Source organism: Panicum virgatum, chromosome 9N, assembly GCF_016808335.1.
Source record: "Panicum virgatum strain AP13 chromosome 9N, P.virgatum_v5, whole genome shotgun sequence".
NCBI classification, from domain to species: domain Eukaryota; kingdom Viridiplantae; phylum Streptophyta; class Magnoliopsida; order Poales; family Poaceae; genus Panicum; species Panicum virgatum.
Window position 1 is genome coordinate 58,808,387 of NC_053153.1, and position 16,442 is coordinate 58,824,828.

Consider the following 16,442-nt stretch of genomic DNA (forward strand, 5'->3'; position numbering starts at 1 on the left):
TGAAATATTTTTTGTTATTTTTTATGTACAGTCACGAGCTTGAAGAAATCGTGAAAGAAAACAAATTTCATCAGTCAAAGTAAATTCAGTTAAATTAATATTAAAAGATCGGTTCCTGTTGATTGTGCTCCAGCAATTCTAGAAGAAAAATATGCAAGGAAAGTCCTCCCAGAGTACCAGACTTATATCCTGTACCAACTGCTAAATTATCTCCAATTTGTAAACAAGCCTAACTTTTGCAGATGACGATCTCTTGAATTTGCTGTCATTCTCAATTTATGTAAAATACAGAGACTTTCCGTTTAACTCTCAAACGGGAAGCCTACATGTTACAGAACAATAGGTACCAACAACAGGGTAACCCTCTTTTCACGAGAACGGCGATGGGTTGACAGGGTAACCCTCTTTTCACGAGAACGGCGATGGGTTGACGACGATATGCCTTAGCGGGTTGGATACGTCACCGCCGCCGGCGTGCTTCACAAACTCTGCGGGAGTGAGGAAGCTACCATGGCAGACGCAGACTATCCTCACATCCTCGCCTTTCTTGTACCTGTACAGGAAGCCATCTATCCTCCTGGCATTAGGACCTTCCACCTTGGATGAGACCATTGGCATGTCCTCCATCATGATCTTCCTGATATCGCTGCAGCTGCTCGTTCTCATTGTCAGGGACCCAAGCGTCCGAAGCCGAGGTTGCTCTGTGGAAGTGCCATTTTGTGGCTTCTCAACTGCTTTGGTTGGAGGAAGCATGTTATTTTGATTTGTATTATCCGAAGTTGATGGACTCTTTGCATCTGTGGACTGGCAAACTGCACTTCCACCAATACCTGGGAAGGCAGCAGCAAAGACTTTGAGATTCCTGGTGGGGGAAATGCAAGCAGAGACTGGAGGAACAGTTTGTTTTTTTACAAGATTGTTCAACATTTCTTCACAGAACAATCATCACACTGAAAATGCAAAGATTATTTGGTTCAACTACCAATAACAGAAAGGAATATCAATCAAATATCATGTGGTGTGCTTCAAGAAGAGACTTCAGAAAGATCCAAAGGTCAAATGGTTGAAAAGAAGAGACTTCAGAAAGACCAAAGGTCAAATGGTTGAAATTAATGAAACTTTTGATATGCAGCCTTGCTACGGACTTGATATAAGCTTCAACGATAGCGTTTTGTCTACATTTTTGTTCATAATCACAATCCCAAACACCGAATTCATCACATATATAAATGACTCTCTTTTTGGCCATGTTTGGATTTCAGAATGTAATGCTCAAAATTTGGCTTGCCAAAGCACAACTAGAACTTGTGGGATGCAATGTTCTGAGATGATGACCCCCAAGGCCCTAGATAACTTGCTATGGTTAGTTCAGCACATGGAACTTTACATCTCAACTATCACTCTGTCGCAATGTTTCAGTCGCATGTTGCCACATTGACGGATACCAAAATTGGCATAGTTTATTACTGCTAAGACTCAACAACTGAGGTGATAGGGGATTTTATCCCAGAATATCCAAAATAAAACGCCAAAAACGAAGCTGCCTGGATCTGGAGGTGTGGCTGTGAGCCACACAACCTGAGACTAGCCACCAATCAATGATTCAAGCAAAACCAGGGGGCACACTGCAAATTTTGATCCTAACTTGTCAATATACTTGGGCCATGTTTGGACTTCCAAATCGCAGTGCCCAAAAAGTTTCCTTGCTAATACAACTACAGCTTATGGGATGCAATGTTTGAAGTGATTAAGGATGCTGCAGTGCAACCTTGCTATGATTGCTTCTACTTAGGCAACTTTACATTCCTCTGCCACATTATGAAATGCCCAAAGCTCGGATCACATGTTAGCACACCTTACAACTACGATCCAGGCAAAAATAAAATGTGAGTATAGTTGGTTATCCTTATGGTGATTGAGGAGTTGCAGGGTCAAATCCCTAATTTCTGCGACAGGTGCATAGATGGCTGGACCGCTGGACTCAGAATCGGGGTGGCTAGTCGGACACGTGTTGGTCTAGAGAACTCGGGTGGCACACGGCAAAATTTTGAACCTAACCCATCTAGTTCCGAAATCTGGTGCACATAACCATTCCTAAATTGCTGACTAGTGATGCATTAGTAACGTAAATCAAGTTGTAATAGCAAAATAAGGACGCATCCTGTGTTAGCTGAACACGAGAAACAGCGGAGAAATAGAGCATTAGCAACAAAGCCATGGTAGCTGAACACGATTAAACCTGACAATGGTTTGGGTGGAACCAGTTTGCATGGTTTGGTTTTCTTGTTGGGCCAATTCAATTTGGGTGAAAACAGGCTGAGCAAGCTGGTGGGCTGGTTCGGTTCAAGCTATTGCTTGGAGTAGTTCAGTTTAGTTTGGTTTTGGACTGCTTGTTTCGGTTTGCTAATGGGCTTTACCCACGGTTCCAACCCAAAGTCCCAAAGCCACAGTCCAGGCTGCTGCTTCCTCGCAAATCCATCGACCAAATCCCACCCGCGCCACCGCCACTCCAAGGCGCCGAGCCGCCGTCGGCGCCACCGCCGCAGGGGACGCGCCGGGCCGCCGCCGCTGTCGCAGGGGACCGGGCCACCGGTGCTGCAGGAGCCCGGGCCACCGCCACAGGGGGGCCGCGCTGCCTGTGGCTGCCGCCGTCCCTCTCCCCCGTCTGTTGCGTCCCCTTCCTGGCCTTAGCCCCCTGCCACGCCTCCCCCTTCTCCACCAGAAGGCTCCCCAAATTCGCGGCCCGGAGTAGCGGCGGCGGCGGCGGCTCATGCCCCGAGCCCAAGCCAGGTACCCTCTGAGTCCACGTGGGGAGCAGAGCAGGAGGGCAGCCCGACTCGAGCTGGGGTTTCACTGTGTCCTCTTGCTGGTGGTGTCGCGCAGGTGACAACGGGAGCAAGGCCGTCCTCGACGCTTTCTTCCTCGGGAAGGCCTTCGCGGAGGCGCTCACGGAGCGGGTCGAGTCGGTGGTGGGCGAGGTGTTCAGCGTCGTCGGTCAGTGGTAGGCCGAGCAGCAGAAGCAAGTGCAGGAGTTCACGCGAGTGATCACAGATGGGCTGGTGGGTTGGGAAATGGGTTTTAATGGGTTGAGCCTGTAGATCTTTTGTTTGGTTTGGTTTGGTTCGGGGCGACGAAAGTTACAGTTTGGGCTGGTTTGGCTTCTATAAACGAACGAGTGGATCGGAGTGGGTTAATTAATGAGCACATGCATGTCTGGTTTGGTGCGGGTTTGGTGCAGATGCATGCCCATTGTCAGATTTAAACACGATACTGCATAGAGCAGCTAGAACCAAGCAGAGGCGCCAATTAGGATTCATATCCTTGTATTTGATACCTTGTTCCGTGGTGGTGACAGAAGTGCTGCCCTGCGAGCCGACGGACCTCCTGAGCTGCACGCCGTTGGCGGCGGCGGGCGCCTCGGCGGCGGGCTTGGGCGGCGCCGAGGGCAGGGAGGAGGAGCCCATGGAGTTCCGGCGCTCGACGCGCTTCCGCCGCGCCTCGAGGCGCCTGCGGCTCTGCATCTCGCGGCGGCGCCAGCGCTCCTCCTCGGTCTCGGTGGGCAGCGAGCTGGTGCGCAGCAGCGGCAGCGGCGCGGCCGGGGACGGGTCGGCGTCCCCGTCCCCGTCGAGGGAGGAGACGGAGCAGACGGAGGCGATGGAGGAGGAGCGCGCGAGGCGCGGGCGCTTGGCCTCGGTGCCGAAGCGGCCGCCGAGGGAGAGGCCGAGGCTGAGCTCGATGTCGTCCGACTCGCCCGCGCCCGCCGCGTCCCCCGGCCGCTGCCGCGCGCCCTCGCCCCCGCCGCCGAAGCCGCCCAGGAAGTCCCTGGACGCCATCCCCCCCGGCGCGCCGCTAGCTTCGCCGGACGATGCGCGCGCGCGGCTGCTTCCCAGTCCCACCCAGGCAATGAAGCAGCAGTACAAGCTCCGGCGCGGTCGATCAGGAATCCATGCCGAATCCCGGGACCACCGCGGTGAGCTCAGCCCCGACCGGTCGCTGCTAGCAACCGCGACACATGCCGCCGAATCTCCCTCGGCGCCGGCAGCACCCGAAGAGAACAGCGAGCCGAACGGGTAGGCGGCGGACGCGCTAGCCCCCCGCCCCGGGCGCCCCTCCCGCCCCCAAGCGAATCGGGAGGAGAAGGTATGGTGACAGGAGCAGCGGATTGGAAAGCGAGGTGGGGGGGCGAGAGGAGATAAGAGCGCGGCGGGGGAAGCAATCAGATCTCTCTCTCTGGCTGGAGGTGCAGGGTGGGGTGGTGGAAGGGTGGGATTGGTGGGAGAGGAGGGACGTGGCCGTCCAATATGCTCGCTCGATTGGCTTGCTGCAATCTGTTCGATTGATTGGGGGAGGAAAAGGCTTTCTTTCTCTGGGCGATGGGGAGAGTATTTATTTTATTATTATATACTAATTGCTGATTAGCGCGGCCGCGGGGCAAGTGGGGGCGCTAGATAATTGGGGGGAGCCGTGTTTGGTGGCGGGGACGGGTGCGTGGGGGGCGACCGCGTGTCGGGGCGGCGGGCCGCGACGACACGTGTTGGGCTGAGCCGGGGTCGGCGAGCACGAGCCGAGCCGGACCCTTGGAACAAGCTTTGCTCTCGCCTGCTGCCGCGTCCTGCATCGGCTCGGCCACGAGGGCGCGTTTAGTCCCAAAAATTTTCGCTCGAAATTTATGTGTCTCCCTTGCACGTATGTATGGAGTACTAAATATAGTTAAATAACAAAACTAATTACACAGTTTGGATATACACGGCGAGATGAATTTTTTGACTCTAATTAGTGTATGATTAGTCATAAGTGCTACAGTAACTCATATGTTCTAATGATGCGGTCAAAGGCATAAAAAGATTCGTCTCGCGATTTTCAAATGAGTTCTGAAATTAATTTTTTAATTAGTGTTCAAAAATTCCTCCGGTCATCTAGTCAATCCGCGCGAGAAGGATGGGCGATGCGTGCGATGGTGGAGGAATGGAACGCAAGCGGCGCAGTAGGTACGGACGTGCCGTGTGGCAGTGCGTCAGCACGCACCTGCGCCATGACACGAGCACAAGTGGCGCTGCAACTGGCTGGGCGCTTGCTGTTGCCGGGGAGGAGGGGATGGGGCGCGGGGTCCCAGGCGGCGGCATCCGAGAAGAAGCAAGAGAGAAAAAGAAATGATGGCGCGGCAGGCAAGTGGGCCGGGCGAGCCCGCCTTTCGGTGTCGTGCTCGGCGCCCCGACCCGCCACGTACGCCGCTGCCGGCCTGGCACGCGGAAAATCATATATATTTTTTGAAAGATTTTTTATCTACTTTTCACTGTTTAAGATTCGTACAAATCATCTTATTTATTTGATCTCCTCATCCCTAATCTTCTTCCTCACCTTGCACCGCCGCCGCCGCCCCTCGATCCGCCCGCTGCGCGCGCCGCCCCGCCCGCTGCGCGCGTGCTGCTACTGCGCAAGCGGCTGCTCGCCTGCTGCCGCGCGCTGCGGCTGCTGCTCCTGCTGCGTGCCTGCTGCCGCACGCTGCTGCGCCTGCTGATGCTGCGCGCGTGCTGCTGCTACGCAGGCTGCTGCACGCGCTGCTGCTCGCCTGCTGCCGCGCGCTGCGGCTGCTGCTCCTGCCGTTGCGCACGCTGCCGCCAGAGAAAAAATGGCAAGCTCGTCGGAGAAGAAATCTGTTCAACATTTTTATGTTTCCAATTTCAATGTTTTGTTCTTATAGTTTCAATATTTTAAAAAGAAATGTTGAATATGTTTAATAAAATATTAAGTTAATTTTATTGAAATGTTGAATATATTTATAACAGATAATTAAATTAAAATGAACTTTAAAGATGAATAGCTTATTTATCATGCAGAAGATAGATAGGAAGTCCTGGCACGCCCTGCCCGCCCACTTGCGCTGTCGGATCGGACGGAGCCCGAGGAGGGCGCCAGCGACCAACGCGAGCCACCGCACCACGTGGTCGAATCAGACGGCGACAGGCGTCCGTCCGCCACCGGGGACCGCAGAACTAACCTGGGCACTCGCGCTGTTTGTTATAATTTGTTGGGCTTGCGGCGCTAAAAAAGAATCTTCGTATATAAACTTAAAGTACTAAGTTTATTTATTTGTAAATTTTTTTTACGGATGGTGTAATTTTTCGCAACGAATCTAATGATGGTAATTAATTTATAATTACTACAATAATACTACAATAATTATTTTCTAATTGTGTGGTCAAATATCTCATTAGATCCGTCTCGCGAAGTAGCGTAAGGATTGTGGAATTAATTTCATAAACTAAATTTATTTAATATCTCAAATTAATGATCAGTAACTATGCTACAAAATCAGACAGAGCCTAGACTACTGCTATGCTACTAGTAGTAGCAGAGAGGTAGGACCTCCCTCGGCGCGATTTTTTTTATATTTTAACCCTTTTAAAATTAATATTTTATAAATAATTATTTTCAAACTAAAATTTCAAGAAATAGCCCTATGTGCAGGATTCACTTAGCATAATTAGAAATTGAATTTTTTTATTTCCTACATAATATATTGGAGTGCAAATGCTTAAAGTGGAACATACATACTCTATATATTGTACCGGTTAAGTTTCAAGAATTTAAAAGACTGTTTGCTAATTAAAACAAATGACGAAATTGACTAAATGGATTGTATTTTTGCGCACTTTCACAGCCTCCTTGACCAGTCACGTCGGCATGCATGGCGTGACCAAGCCTCCAAGTGCAAAAAATATAATCTGTTTAGCCATATTTCTTTATTTGTTTTAATTAGCAAACAATATCCTAAATTCTTAAAACTTAATAGGAATAATATATAAAGTGTTTGCGTTCCATTTTAACCATTAGCACTCTAATACATTATCACTATTAGAGAAAAGAGCCATTCGATAGTGTTACTACGGGCCGCAAATTGAGCAGTACTAACGCGTGCAGTGTCCTGGGAACCATTTAGTACCGGTTGGTGGTTCCAACTAGTACTAAATGCTGGGGACGCCACCTTTGGCCATCCACCGAAGGCCCGCGCGCCGAAGGAGCCATGCGGGGTCCACTGTTCGAGCAATCAAGCGAAGCCTTGCGAAGAGCCGGAGAGGGAGCCTTGCGAAGACGCCAAGCGAAGCCATGCGAATAGACGAAGCCCCTCGGGCGAAGACGCCTGGCGAAGCCATGCGAAGAGACGAAGCCCCTTGGGCGAAGACACCTGGCAAAGCCAAGCGAAGAAACTAAAAAATTCGGGCAAAGACCCGAGAACTACAGCAGAAGCAGCGCCCCTCGAGGGTAGCGAAGGCCGAGCTGACATATGATGACGTACGAAGCCGGGCCCGGGGAACAGTAGAAGTCCAGCTGTAATCCACTACGTGATATAAAAATACGGCCTTGTCCTTGGAATATTCCAAGAATATAGTTGTTAGGGGCATCATAGTGTAATTACGGGGATTGGTAGGTGAACCGCCACCTATAAATACCCAATCTACTGTACGTTGATGAGGGAGATTGAATAGAGAGAATTCTGCTCGATTGAGCGAAGCCTTTGTGTTTTGTGACATCTCAGCCTTGTTAAGTGGGCCAGTAGGCCAAATTAAATAGTGTTGGGCCGCGGGTACTGTAGCAGGAGGGGGTACTGTATCTGCTCGGGACACTGTTCACCCGAGGCTTAGTCCCATGTCGGTTACTGATACCGAGGCAGACCAGCTTAAATAGCTGAGCCTGGGAAGGCTATTAACTTTAGTTGCAAACTTTTGCGCGAAGCGAGGACGAAAGTGCAAGGGAGTTAATTAGCAGGTGTGGTTTACTCAACGTGTAGAGTAGATCTTAGCCGTTATCCCGGGCCGGGATGTTACAGTGGTATCAGAGCCGACTCTCGCGGTTGCACGGGTTGGTGTGGGTCACGGGCCCAGTATGTACACGGGCGTGTGCGGGTCAGTACGCGGGCATCGGGGATGCGCCGTTAGCACTGGACGCACAGACGTGTACATGTGTTGATTGGCACTAGGACATACAATCGTGAGCCAAGAGAGGAGATCCTCGTCCTTTGTCCCGTATGTGTAAGCTGGTTCGATGTCTCGACGAGGACGTCGAGTCTTAAGGGGGGTGTATGTGACATCTCAGGCTTTAAGTGGGCTAGTAGGCCAAACTGAATAGTATTGGGCCGTGGGCACTGTAGCAAGAGGGGTTACTGTAGCTACTGGGACACTGTTCACCCGAGGCTTAGTCCCATATCGGTTACCGATACTGAGGCAGACCAGCTTAAATAGCTGAGCCTGGGAAGGCTATTAACTCCGGTTGCAACCTTTTGCGCGAAGCGAGAACGAAAGCGCAAGAGAGTTAATTAGCAGGTGTGGTTCACTCAACGTGTAGAGTGGATCTTAGCCGTTATCCCGGACCGGGACGTTACACGTTTGGTCCAGAGTTGTTTGCTTCGCGCACTTCCTTACTGTGGTAGTGTTCGTCCGATCCGGAGGCACTCTCCACCAACACTAAATAGGCTACTCCGACAACGGCTAGATTCTTTTGAGGCCGTGCTGAGGATCGGATGTCTGAACCCTGGCCCGCTATACCTGGAGTATCCGGGTTTGCAACTGTCCAGTAGCAGCTTCTAAAACCAAGTGCCACATGCTGATGGCATGGATGATGCTGACAGTTGATGTTGTTTTGAATGGGAGCAAGCCAGAGTAGTAGACGAGATAGTAGACAACAACACATTGTTTTCTCATTTAATGATGGTCACATCACCTCATTTTGCTTACGTGGACTTATATAGACGCATGCTGTCTAACTATTGTATATGCCCTTAATTAGAGGTAACATGATCATTTTTCACTAGTAGTAAAATGTATGAAATTTTCTAAACAAACAGTTTTTTTCTGGAACGGATGGAGTATGTGTGATATGTGGCTAGTTATTTTTATATTAACAGGGATATTCTCATCAACATTATTATGGTGGGCAAAGACTCTGTTAATCTCATAATATGTCAGTCCAGTCGGTGGAGTTCCTGCATATGAGTACTCGCATCTAACGATGTCTCGAGGGAAAAAATTTTATATGACTGTTGTAATTGTATTGCTTATTAGTTAATTAAACTTCGGGTTCATCCGTTATTAGAATAATATAGGGTGTGTCTAGTTTCCGGGGTGTTAAGCATGCTGCCGTGAGTAGCCAAGGAGGCTGCTTTTAAGTGCGCAAAAATACAATCCGTTTAGTCATATTTCGTTATTTGTTTTAATTACCAAACAGTCTCCTAAATTCTTGAAACTTAACAGGTACAATATATAAAGTATTTGTGTTCCATTTTAAGCATTTTCACTCCAATATATTATGTAGAAAATGAAAAATCAAAATTCTAGTTATGCTAAGTGTAATTCTGCACATATGCTAAGCCTAACCATTTATCATAATTAGAAATTGGATTTCTCATTTCCCACATAATGTATTGGAGTGCAAATAGTTAAAATGGAATGCAGACACTTTATATATTGTGTATGTCAAGTTTCAAGAATTTAGGAGATCATTTACAAATTAAAACAAATAACGAAATATGGCTAAACGGATTGTATTTTTGCGCACTGGTAGCGGCCTTCTTGGGTCACGCCATGCATTCTGGTGTGACTCAATGTTGGGTCGCGCCATGCAACTTGGCGTGACTAGCTCAGCTCATTTCACTTCGTCAGCACCACGTGAAAATCGATCTCGGGTCGCGCCGTCGTGGCAGTTGAGTCACACCACATGCAATGGCGCGACTCAATTATAAGTCACGCCAAGTTCCGTGGCGTGACCAAAAGAGCTACTTCTTGGAATTTTAGTTTGAGAGAGGTTATTTATAAAATATTAGTTTTAAAAGGGTTAAAATATAAAAAAAATTCCCTCGGCGCCAGCGGTCACGTCCAGCCAGCCAGCCAGCAGCGCCCACTTGAGCGGCAGCGGCCGTCGATTCTGACCGGTCGACGCGGACGGACACGGCCAGTCGGCCCGCCACGCATTGACGCAGCCACGGCGGACGGCTGCCCCGCCGCCGTGGACCGTCTTTTTCGAGCGTCGCTTTCGAGCGGTGCGGGGGGGGGGGGGGGGGGGGGGGGGGGGGGAGCGAATCCAGCTTCCTGCGCCTCGATGCGTCGCCGTCGCCAGCGCTGCTCGCGGCAGGTGTGACCTCGCCACTAGCAGTAGCAGCAGCAGGATTCAGCTGCCCAGCCCCAGCTCGAGAAGACCACGCATTCGCCAAAAGCCAAAACGAACTGTTGGGACGAGGCGGCTGTTACTGTTATCATAACAGTGGTATGTGTTATAAGAGCAGGTCTACTAAAGTTGCACGGGTCAAGCCAGCCAGCGATCTCAATTCTCAAAGCATAGATTTCGCCGCACGCCATGACACCAGCCGGCGTTGTTACACGCGACGCGTGCCGTCAACAAATAGGCTGTGCACGCAACCAACCATACAGCACTAATCAATTAAACAAAAAAATACAGAATAATCGATCATATTTGAGCTCCCTGCTGCTTCCAAACATCAGGACGTAAACAGGCCACAATGCAAGGATTACGGCTGGCAGCTTCCAAACATCAGGACGTAAACAGGCCACAATGCAAGGATTATGGCTGCCTTTTTTTTCTTCTGGTCTTCTCACTCACTGATAGGTGAATTTTGTTTCCCCTCCCAGATCATACAAGGAGGATACCGAATCTAGTTCGACTTCATGTAAAAGAATCTATCTTCATTTTGAACATACAAGTGTTCTAAAACATGGCTGGCAGCTTCCATTCGCGAACCAGCAGCACATATTTCAAGACGGCAACTGAAAAGGAACACAGGTCAACTGAAAAGGAACACAGGTGATGCTGTTACTAATAGCTGCATGTAAAGAAATAGCAACAGCAGCAGTATAGATGCAGAACTAAGCAAGGCTTCGCCTGTAATGACAGCGGAAGTAAACATGGACACATTTCTGCATGCACCACCTCATAAGATTAGAGTCCAATCTCCAAATCCTAATAGGCAGATGACACAAACTATGGGCCACCAGTCCAACAACCAGCTGACAAGGTTTGTCAACGGCAACAAAACTCACCAACCACCAATGGACGGACGAATGCCACTACTAAACTCTTTGGGACCCAACTCAGCACAAAAATTTGATATGCCCACCGGAAGGCGCCTGATCAGCAATGCTCCTACTATAAATAATCACCTTAAGCTTCCTACTTTGATACCTGATGCCTCTACGCAGCAACTGGTGATTGCTTAGGGCCACTGCTGACACGGCCAAACCTCCCATTCCCATTCTGGAAGTGGCGAACTGGGTAGATACCATTCCCGTTCTGGTGGTAACCATTCCCTGGTGGAGGTGGCCCCCGTCCGCGACTAGAGAACTCATTCTGATTTCTGAAGTTGTTCCTTCGGTTGAAGTTCTCGCCGCCGTCGTTCCTGCGGTTGAAGATCTCACCACCGTCGTTCCTTCTGTTGTAGTTCTCACCGTCATTCCTGCGGTTGTAGTTCTCACCGTCGTTCCTGCGGTTGTAGCTATCACCATCGTTCCTGCGATTGTAGCCCTCACCATCGTTCCTGTGGTTGTAGCTCTCCCCATCATTCCTGCGGTTGTAGCTCTCGCCTTCATTCCTGCGGTTGTAGTTCTCGCCTTCATTCCTGCGGTTGAAGTTCTCTTCATTCCGTCGGTTGAAGTTGTCACCGCCTCTATAGTTTGCATTGTCCATATAGCCGCCGCCACGTCCCCTGAAGTTATCACCATGGTACCCTCCCCTGCCAGATTGGAAACGGCCACCTACACCATTGTACAAAGCCTTGAGCCCATTGAACATTTGCATAAACCAACAAATAGCTTCCAAGTGTTTAAGAATACCCAGCACAAATAATGGAATAATATAATTTGAAATACCCACTTATAAATAACATCAACCAATAATTAATAATAACAAGGTAAGCAGGTAGCACCTAAAAGTATATCGCCATTTCCTCTACACTAATTTGCAAGACATGCAACCATTTTAACATGTTGAACAATCTGGAGAAGCTTGGTACAAAACAGGAAGATTTTGGCACAGCTAAATTATCAAATTGATACATATTAACATAAACCTCTAAGTAGTTTACTACTATTCAGATCATGTAGATTGCCTACCTCGCGAATTGGTCCTTTTCGCCTCAATTTGAACTTCTTTATCCTCCATACGAATTGGAGATGCCTGTAGATACAAAATAAAATAACAAAACATCATCACAACTGTTATAGAGAAGATATCATGTTATAATATCACAATCACTATAGTCATCAGGCAGAAAATCATTCAGCTGTTATCAGAAATACACATTCAGCTGCACAATCCACACATTTAGTGAATCCCAGTATACATGCACTCTTAGGTGCTTAAAATTTTCAGAACCATAAGAAAATAATGATTCAAAAAAAGGATGGCCTTGATTACAGCACGTAAATTTCCACTGGTCAGGTATGGTAAGGTCCAGAAAGCAGACTAACTCGTATAAACAGTCAATGATAAGAACTGGATGAAAAGGCTAACCTCAATTGCTGCTTGCATAGACTGCTGGGACTCGTACTCGACAAAGCCAAAGACAAAACGATCACTCTGCACCAACGCAGCAAAGAATTGTTTAAAACTAAATGTCATCACAAATAGAACCAAAACCAAAAGTTCTAACCTTATTGTGCCTGACTTGGACGCCACCTGGCTTTATAGCGCCAAATTTCTTAAATTCCTCCTCAACAATTTCGACATTAGCACGAAAAGGCAAATTCTTGACAAAAATTGAATAGCCTTGCTCTGCAGGTCAAGTAAATACAATGTCAGTATTGATAATAGTGCCAATAGGACCGCAATGCCAAGATCAGAAGCAAAACTAACCACTGCGAGAAGAGTTGTTTTGGGCAACAATCATATCACTGGTTTCATTAGCCTGGGCAGGTTTCACGGATGCTTTTTCCGGACCTTCAACAGCCTTGGACGCTGGCTTAGGAGCTGGCTTTTGCTTGGGAACTGGAGTTGTTTTGGCAACTGGTGGAGTCGGTGGGCCCTCCTTCATGTCCTTCACCTGTGAAGTAAAATCATAACAGGAACGTAATTAGAAGAAGCAAACTATATAGAAGTCCATAAAGTGATCCAAGCCAAATCACTTCTGCACAACACTAAGACCTAGGCATCAGCACTAAGGTAGTAGAGTCATTAAAAATAGCAAGCTGAGCATCACAACAAACTGAATAGAATGATAAATAACTCACAATGGATGCATAAGATTTCTTAGTAACATCTGTCTGAGGAGGGGGAGGAGCAGCAACTGGAGCCTTTTTGGGATCCTCTTTGACCACTTGCACAGTTGGCTCAACACTAACATTATTTTCAACAGCAGTTCCATTAACAGAGGGATTACTAATTTGCCTCTCTGTGACAATATTCTCAGCTGTCACATGGTCCAAGATCACACTCTTGTCAGCTGGAGTAGGTTCTGGTAATGCTGAACATGTTTCAGATGCAGATATACCATTCTGACCACTTTCATTTTCTTGAGCACCAACTTGAGTAATCTCAGCAGGTTTCCTTTCTGATATAAACCTAAACACATCATTGAGAACAAAATAGCCACCAGCTTCTTGCGGAGCTAGGAAGAACGACTGGGTAAACCTACGGCAGACGCCATCATCTGAAGTCAGGGATCCAGTTACCACAATGAGCACCCCATCCTTGTGAGATAACTGTGCATCCGCCGTCTCTATCTCTATTAAGAAGCTCCCGAAGTTCATAGACATAATTCTTTCATTGATGTTCTGTCCAGAAGAAGGATACACCAAGAGTTAGAGACAGTTTCAGAGGGTATGCCCACTGCAGCATTAGGTCAGTAAATACTGGTACTAGGACTTACACCAAGGGTGGTTACATCCACCATGGTTCCATTGGACTCTGGTCGACCAAGCATACTTGATTCTTGGTAAAACTTGTGCACTTGATCTGGTTGCTCATGTAGGATGTGGTAATATTGCTGAACAAAAGCGCTGCTTATCTGTAAACAATAAAATAGCATTCAGCAAGCCTGGCAACTATTCTAAGTACTGAACTGAAACACATGGAAACACAGATTACCACGTGGGGACTTATATGATGGTTTGCTGGGTTCCCTGCTTGCCCTGCCATTGCTGAAGGGAAGAACAGATTAGTGCCTTGCCCATAATAGTTAGATGATTATGATTAGGGAACAGATTTGTATAGAAGTTCCAAGACATATAAAGATGATTGCCAGCAACATTTGCAAAACCAAGAAAAGTAGAGATACTAAGCATGACAAGAGAAAGGTCAGAAGACACGTCTACATGTACTGAGAAAATTGTAGTTCAGTAGTCAATTGTAAATAGTGACTTATATACAGCCTCACCAGAACCACAACCACAAATGCAGCCTGTACTAGTGGACAATCAAGGGCAGAAAAAGGAAAAGGTGCTGGAATAAAGATTTCCTTGATATGTCTTACATAAGAATTGTTCTTTTTTTCATTTATCCTAACATGTATAACAAGTCTAGTTTTCAGAAATTGATCAAATAGCAACTGAAATGCTAAAGACCATAACATTCTAGATCAGTCAACATAACCCACTTCCCCCAGTGTAAAGACCAACATCACCAGAGTATCAGTCGATAGAGTGACACATTTGCATATGCATCAACAAGTTCAAAATGAAGGCAGCCAAGCCCTCAAAAGACTTGTGAAAGACCTCCAACCGGGTGTAATCCTAAAAAATGACACTTGATTGAAGAATGAACAACAGTTACCAATAAACATGATTTGTTACACAATAGATTCCATCAGATATGTCCTGAGTCCTGAGGATCACATCAAACATATCAAAAAGGCAATGCAGAACCTTGCGATCTGTCTGGATATTAATCATGATGGGGCCAATTTGTACATGAAAAGAAGAAATTTCTATGCCGTTCACTAATACCGATGAGCACAGACATAGCATGACGTAACCGATCACTAAAGCCACATCCATCGAAATCAAGATTAAGCGAATCAGGAGAGGAATAGGAAGTTGCGCTAAGCAAAATTGCGGGGACTGCAAACTCGACGATTGAATCAATCATTCCAGTCCTCAGAAAAAAGACAAAACAAAATCGTTGGACCCTCAAAAGCGTTTTATTAACTCTCCCGATCGAGCAAGTACATGGGCAGGAACGGATATGAATCCAAAATGAAAACTTGACCCACTAGCAAGTAGCACCACAGCGAGCGCCGCGCGCCCCTTCAATGCCCCCTTGCGAGACGGGCATGAAATCCCGGCGGTGGCACGAGCCCCCACAAAACCCTCCCTCTGACATTTCCCGACGCTAAGCAATCGCGAGACGGATCAAAACCCACAGGACGGAGAGATCGCCACACGTGAAGGGGAAGAGAGAGCCGAAGAGGCGAAATACCTTGCTCGGCGCGGAGAGGGCGGCGCGGCTGCGACCGTGTTGGAGGCGGGAGGGCGGGCGGGTCTCGCCGACGCCGCCGCCGGCCGCGGAGCGTAGCCGGGAGGAAACCCTAGGAAAGGCTGAGGGCGAAGGGAGGAGGCGGCGGCGGCGGCGGCGAACAAGGGTAGTTTTACACGGGGCCGAGGAGTGGGGGGTTTAAAAGGCTGGGAAAAAGGGTTTTGTTTTGTACGGGTACTCGTGTGGTTTTTACCGGAACCCCTCGGCCCCTCCGCCGTCGCGTCGCGATTTCTAGCGCTGGTGTGGCTCTGACTCATGGGGTCCACTTGTCTGGGGTGCGAAAAGGGACTGGGACCTGGCGGAGGTACAAACTGGTACTTGATGAGCTCGAATACGGTAAATTTTACTCGAAATACTGTTTTTAGATTACACAGTGTAATTAGATACTTACATTTACTTCTACTAGCATTTTTGGAGACTAAGCCAAAATTGATGAAATTACCACTGACACTCGCTGTCGTCAGAAATGTTGTCTACCATTGAAAACATATTACCATTAAATTTTAGAATATTCACTCCCACGAAGAATCAAATTTAGAAACTAAAGAATTACCGAGGCTCTGAAACCACTAGTCTATAGATCTTTTTTGCTTACCCAAAACATTTCTTCTACTAAAAACTTTTTAGGAAAAAGTCCATTTTTGACCCCTCAACTCTTCGCAAAGTCCAACTTTAACTCCCAACTACGAAACCGGGCACAACAAACACCCCAACTTCTAATACCATGCAACTTTGGCACTTGTGCTCGTTTTAGGTGGTTTCGTGCTGACGTGGAGTGGGTTTGACCTGCCACGCTGGCTCTCCCCTTCTCTCTCCCGTCACTTTCCCTTTCTTCTTCCCCATCTCCACCCAACCCACACCCCCTCCGGCCGCCGCATTGCGCCTGTGGCCGGTACCGCCCCCTGCTGCCCTTTGCCAGGCACGCGGCCACGACGACGACCGACGGCGGCGTGATGCAGTTCCAGTGC

General features: G+C 48.0%; 2 protein-coding genes across 4 annotated transcripts; both read right to left on the reverse strand.

Moving 5' to 3' along the window:
• Window positions 1–74: 74 nt before the first annotated feature.
• Window positions 75–4,234, reverse strand: LOC120693433 (ninja-family protein 6-like). Of its 3 annotated transcripts, none has more exons than XM_039976862.1 (3): window positions 3,335–4,234; window positions 397–830; window positions 75–357 (listed from the first exon to the last, which is right to left on the reverse strand). In XM_039976862.1, the coding sequence occupies exons 1-2, from the start codon at window positions 3,831–3,833 to the stop codon at window positions 409–411; spliced, it is 921 nt and encodes a 306-aa protein (XP_039832796.1). In that variant the 5' UTR covers window positions 3,834–4,234; the 3' UTR covers window positions 75–357; window positions 397–408. The 3 variants fall into 3 exon arrangements, with proteins under 3 accessions (XP_039832796.1, XP_039832795.1, XP_039832797.1); XM_039976861.1 differs by having other exon boundaries at window positions 75–362; window positions 402–830; window positions 3,335–4,233; XM_039976863.1 differs by having other exon boundaries at window positions 75–830; window positions 3,335–4,040; window positions 4,110–4,200.
• A 6,563-nt stretch (window positions 4,235–10,797) lies between these two features.
• Window positions 10,798–15,583, reverse strand: LOC120689803 (nuclear transport factor 2-like). Its single transcript, XM_039972210.1, has 9 exons — window positions 15,418–15,583; window positions 14,089–14,141; window positions 13,871–14,008; window positions 13,233–13,775; window positions 12,859–13,045; window positions 12,656–12,777; window positions 12,517–12,582; window positions 12,117–12,180; window positions 10,798–11,759 (listed from the first exon to the last, which is right to left on the reverse strand). The coding sequence occupies exons 2-9, from the start codon at window positions 14,137–14,139 to the stop codon at window positions 11,200–11,202; spliced, it is 1,731 nt and encodes a 576-aa protein (XP_039828144.1). The 5' UTR covers window positions 14,140–14,141; window positions 15,418–15,583; the 3' UTR covers window positions 10,798–11,199.
• Between the last annotated feature and the right edge of the window lie 859 nt (window positions 15,584–16,442).

Excerpts from the sequence above, each read along its gene's own strand:
- LOC120693433 (XM_039976862.1), bottom strand. The coding sequence starts at position 3,833 with ATGGCGTCCAGGGACTTCCTGGGCGGCTTCGGCGGCGGGGGCGAGGGC. Across the intron at positions 831-3,334 it reads TGTCACCACCACGGAACAAG|GTATTGGTGGAAGTGCAGTT; the intron begins GTATCAAATACA and ends CTGCCTTCCCAG.
- LOC120689803 (XM_039972210.1), bottom strand. The coding sequence starts at position 14,139 with ATGGCAGGGCAAGCAGGGAACCCAGCAAACCATCATATAAGTCCCCAC. Across the intron at positions 13,776-13,870 it reads TGGATGTAACCACCCTTGGT|AACATCAATGAAAGAATTAT; the intron begins GTAAGTCCTAGT and ends TCTTCTGGACAG. Across the intron at positions 12,583-12,655 it reads TCCAAGTCAGGCACAATAAG|AGTGATCGTTTTGTCTTTGG; the intron begins GTTAGAACTTTT and ends GCGTTGGTGCAG.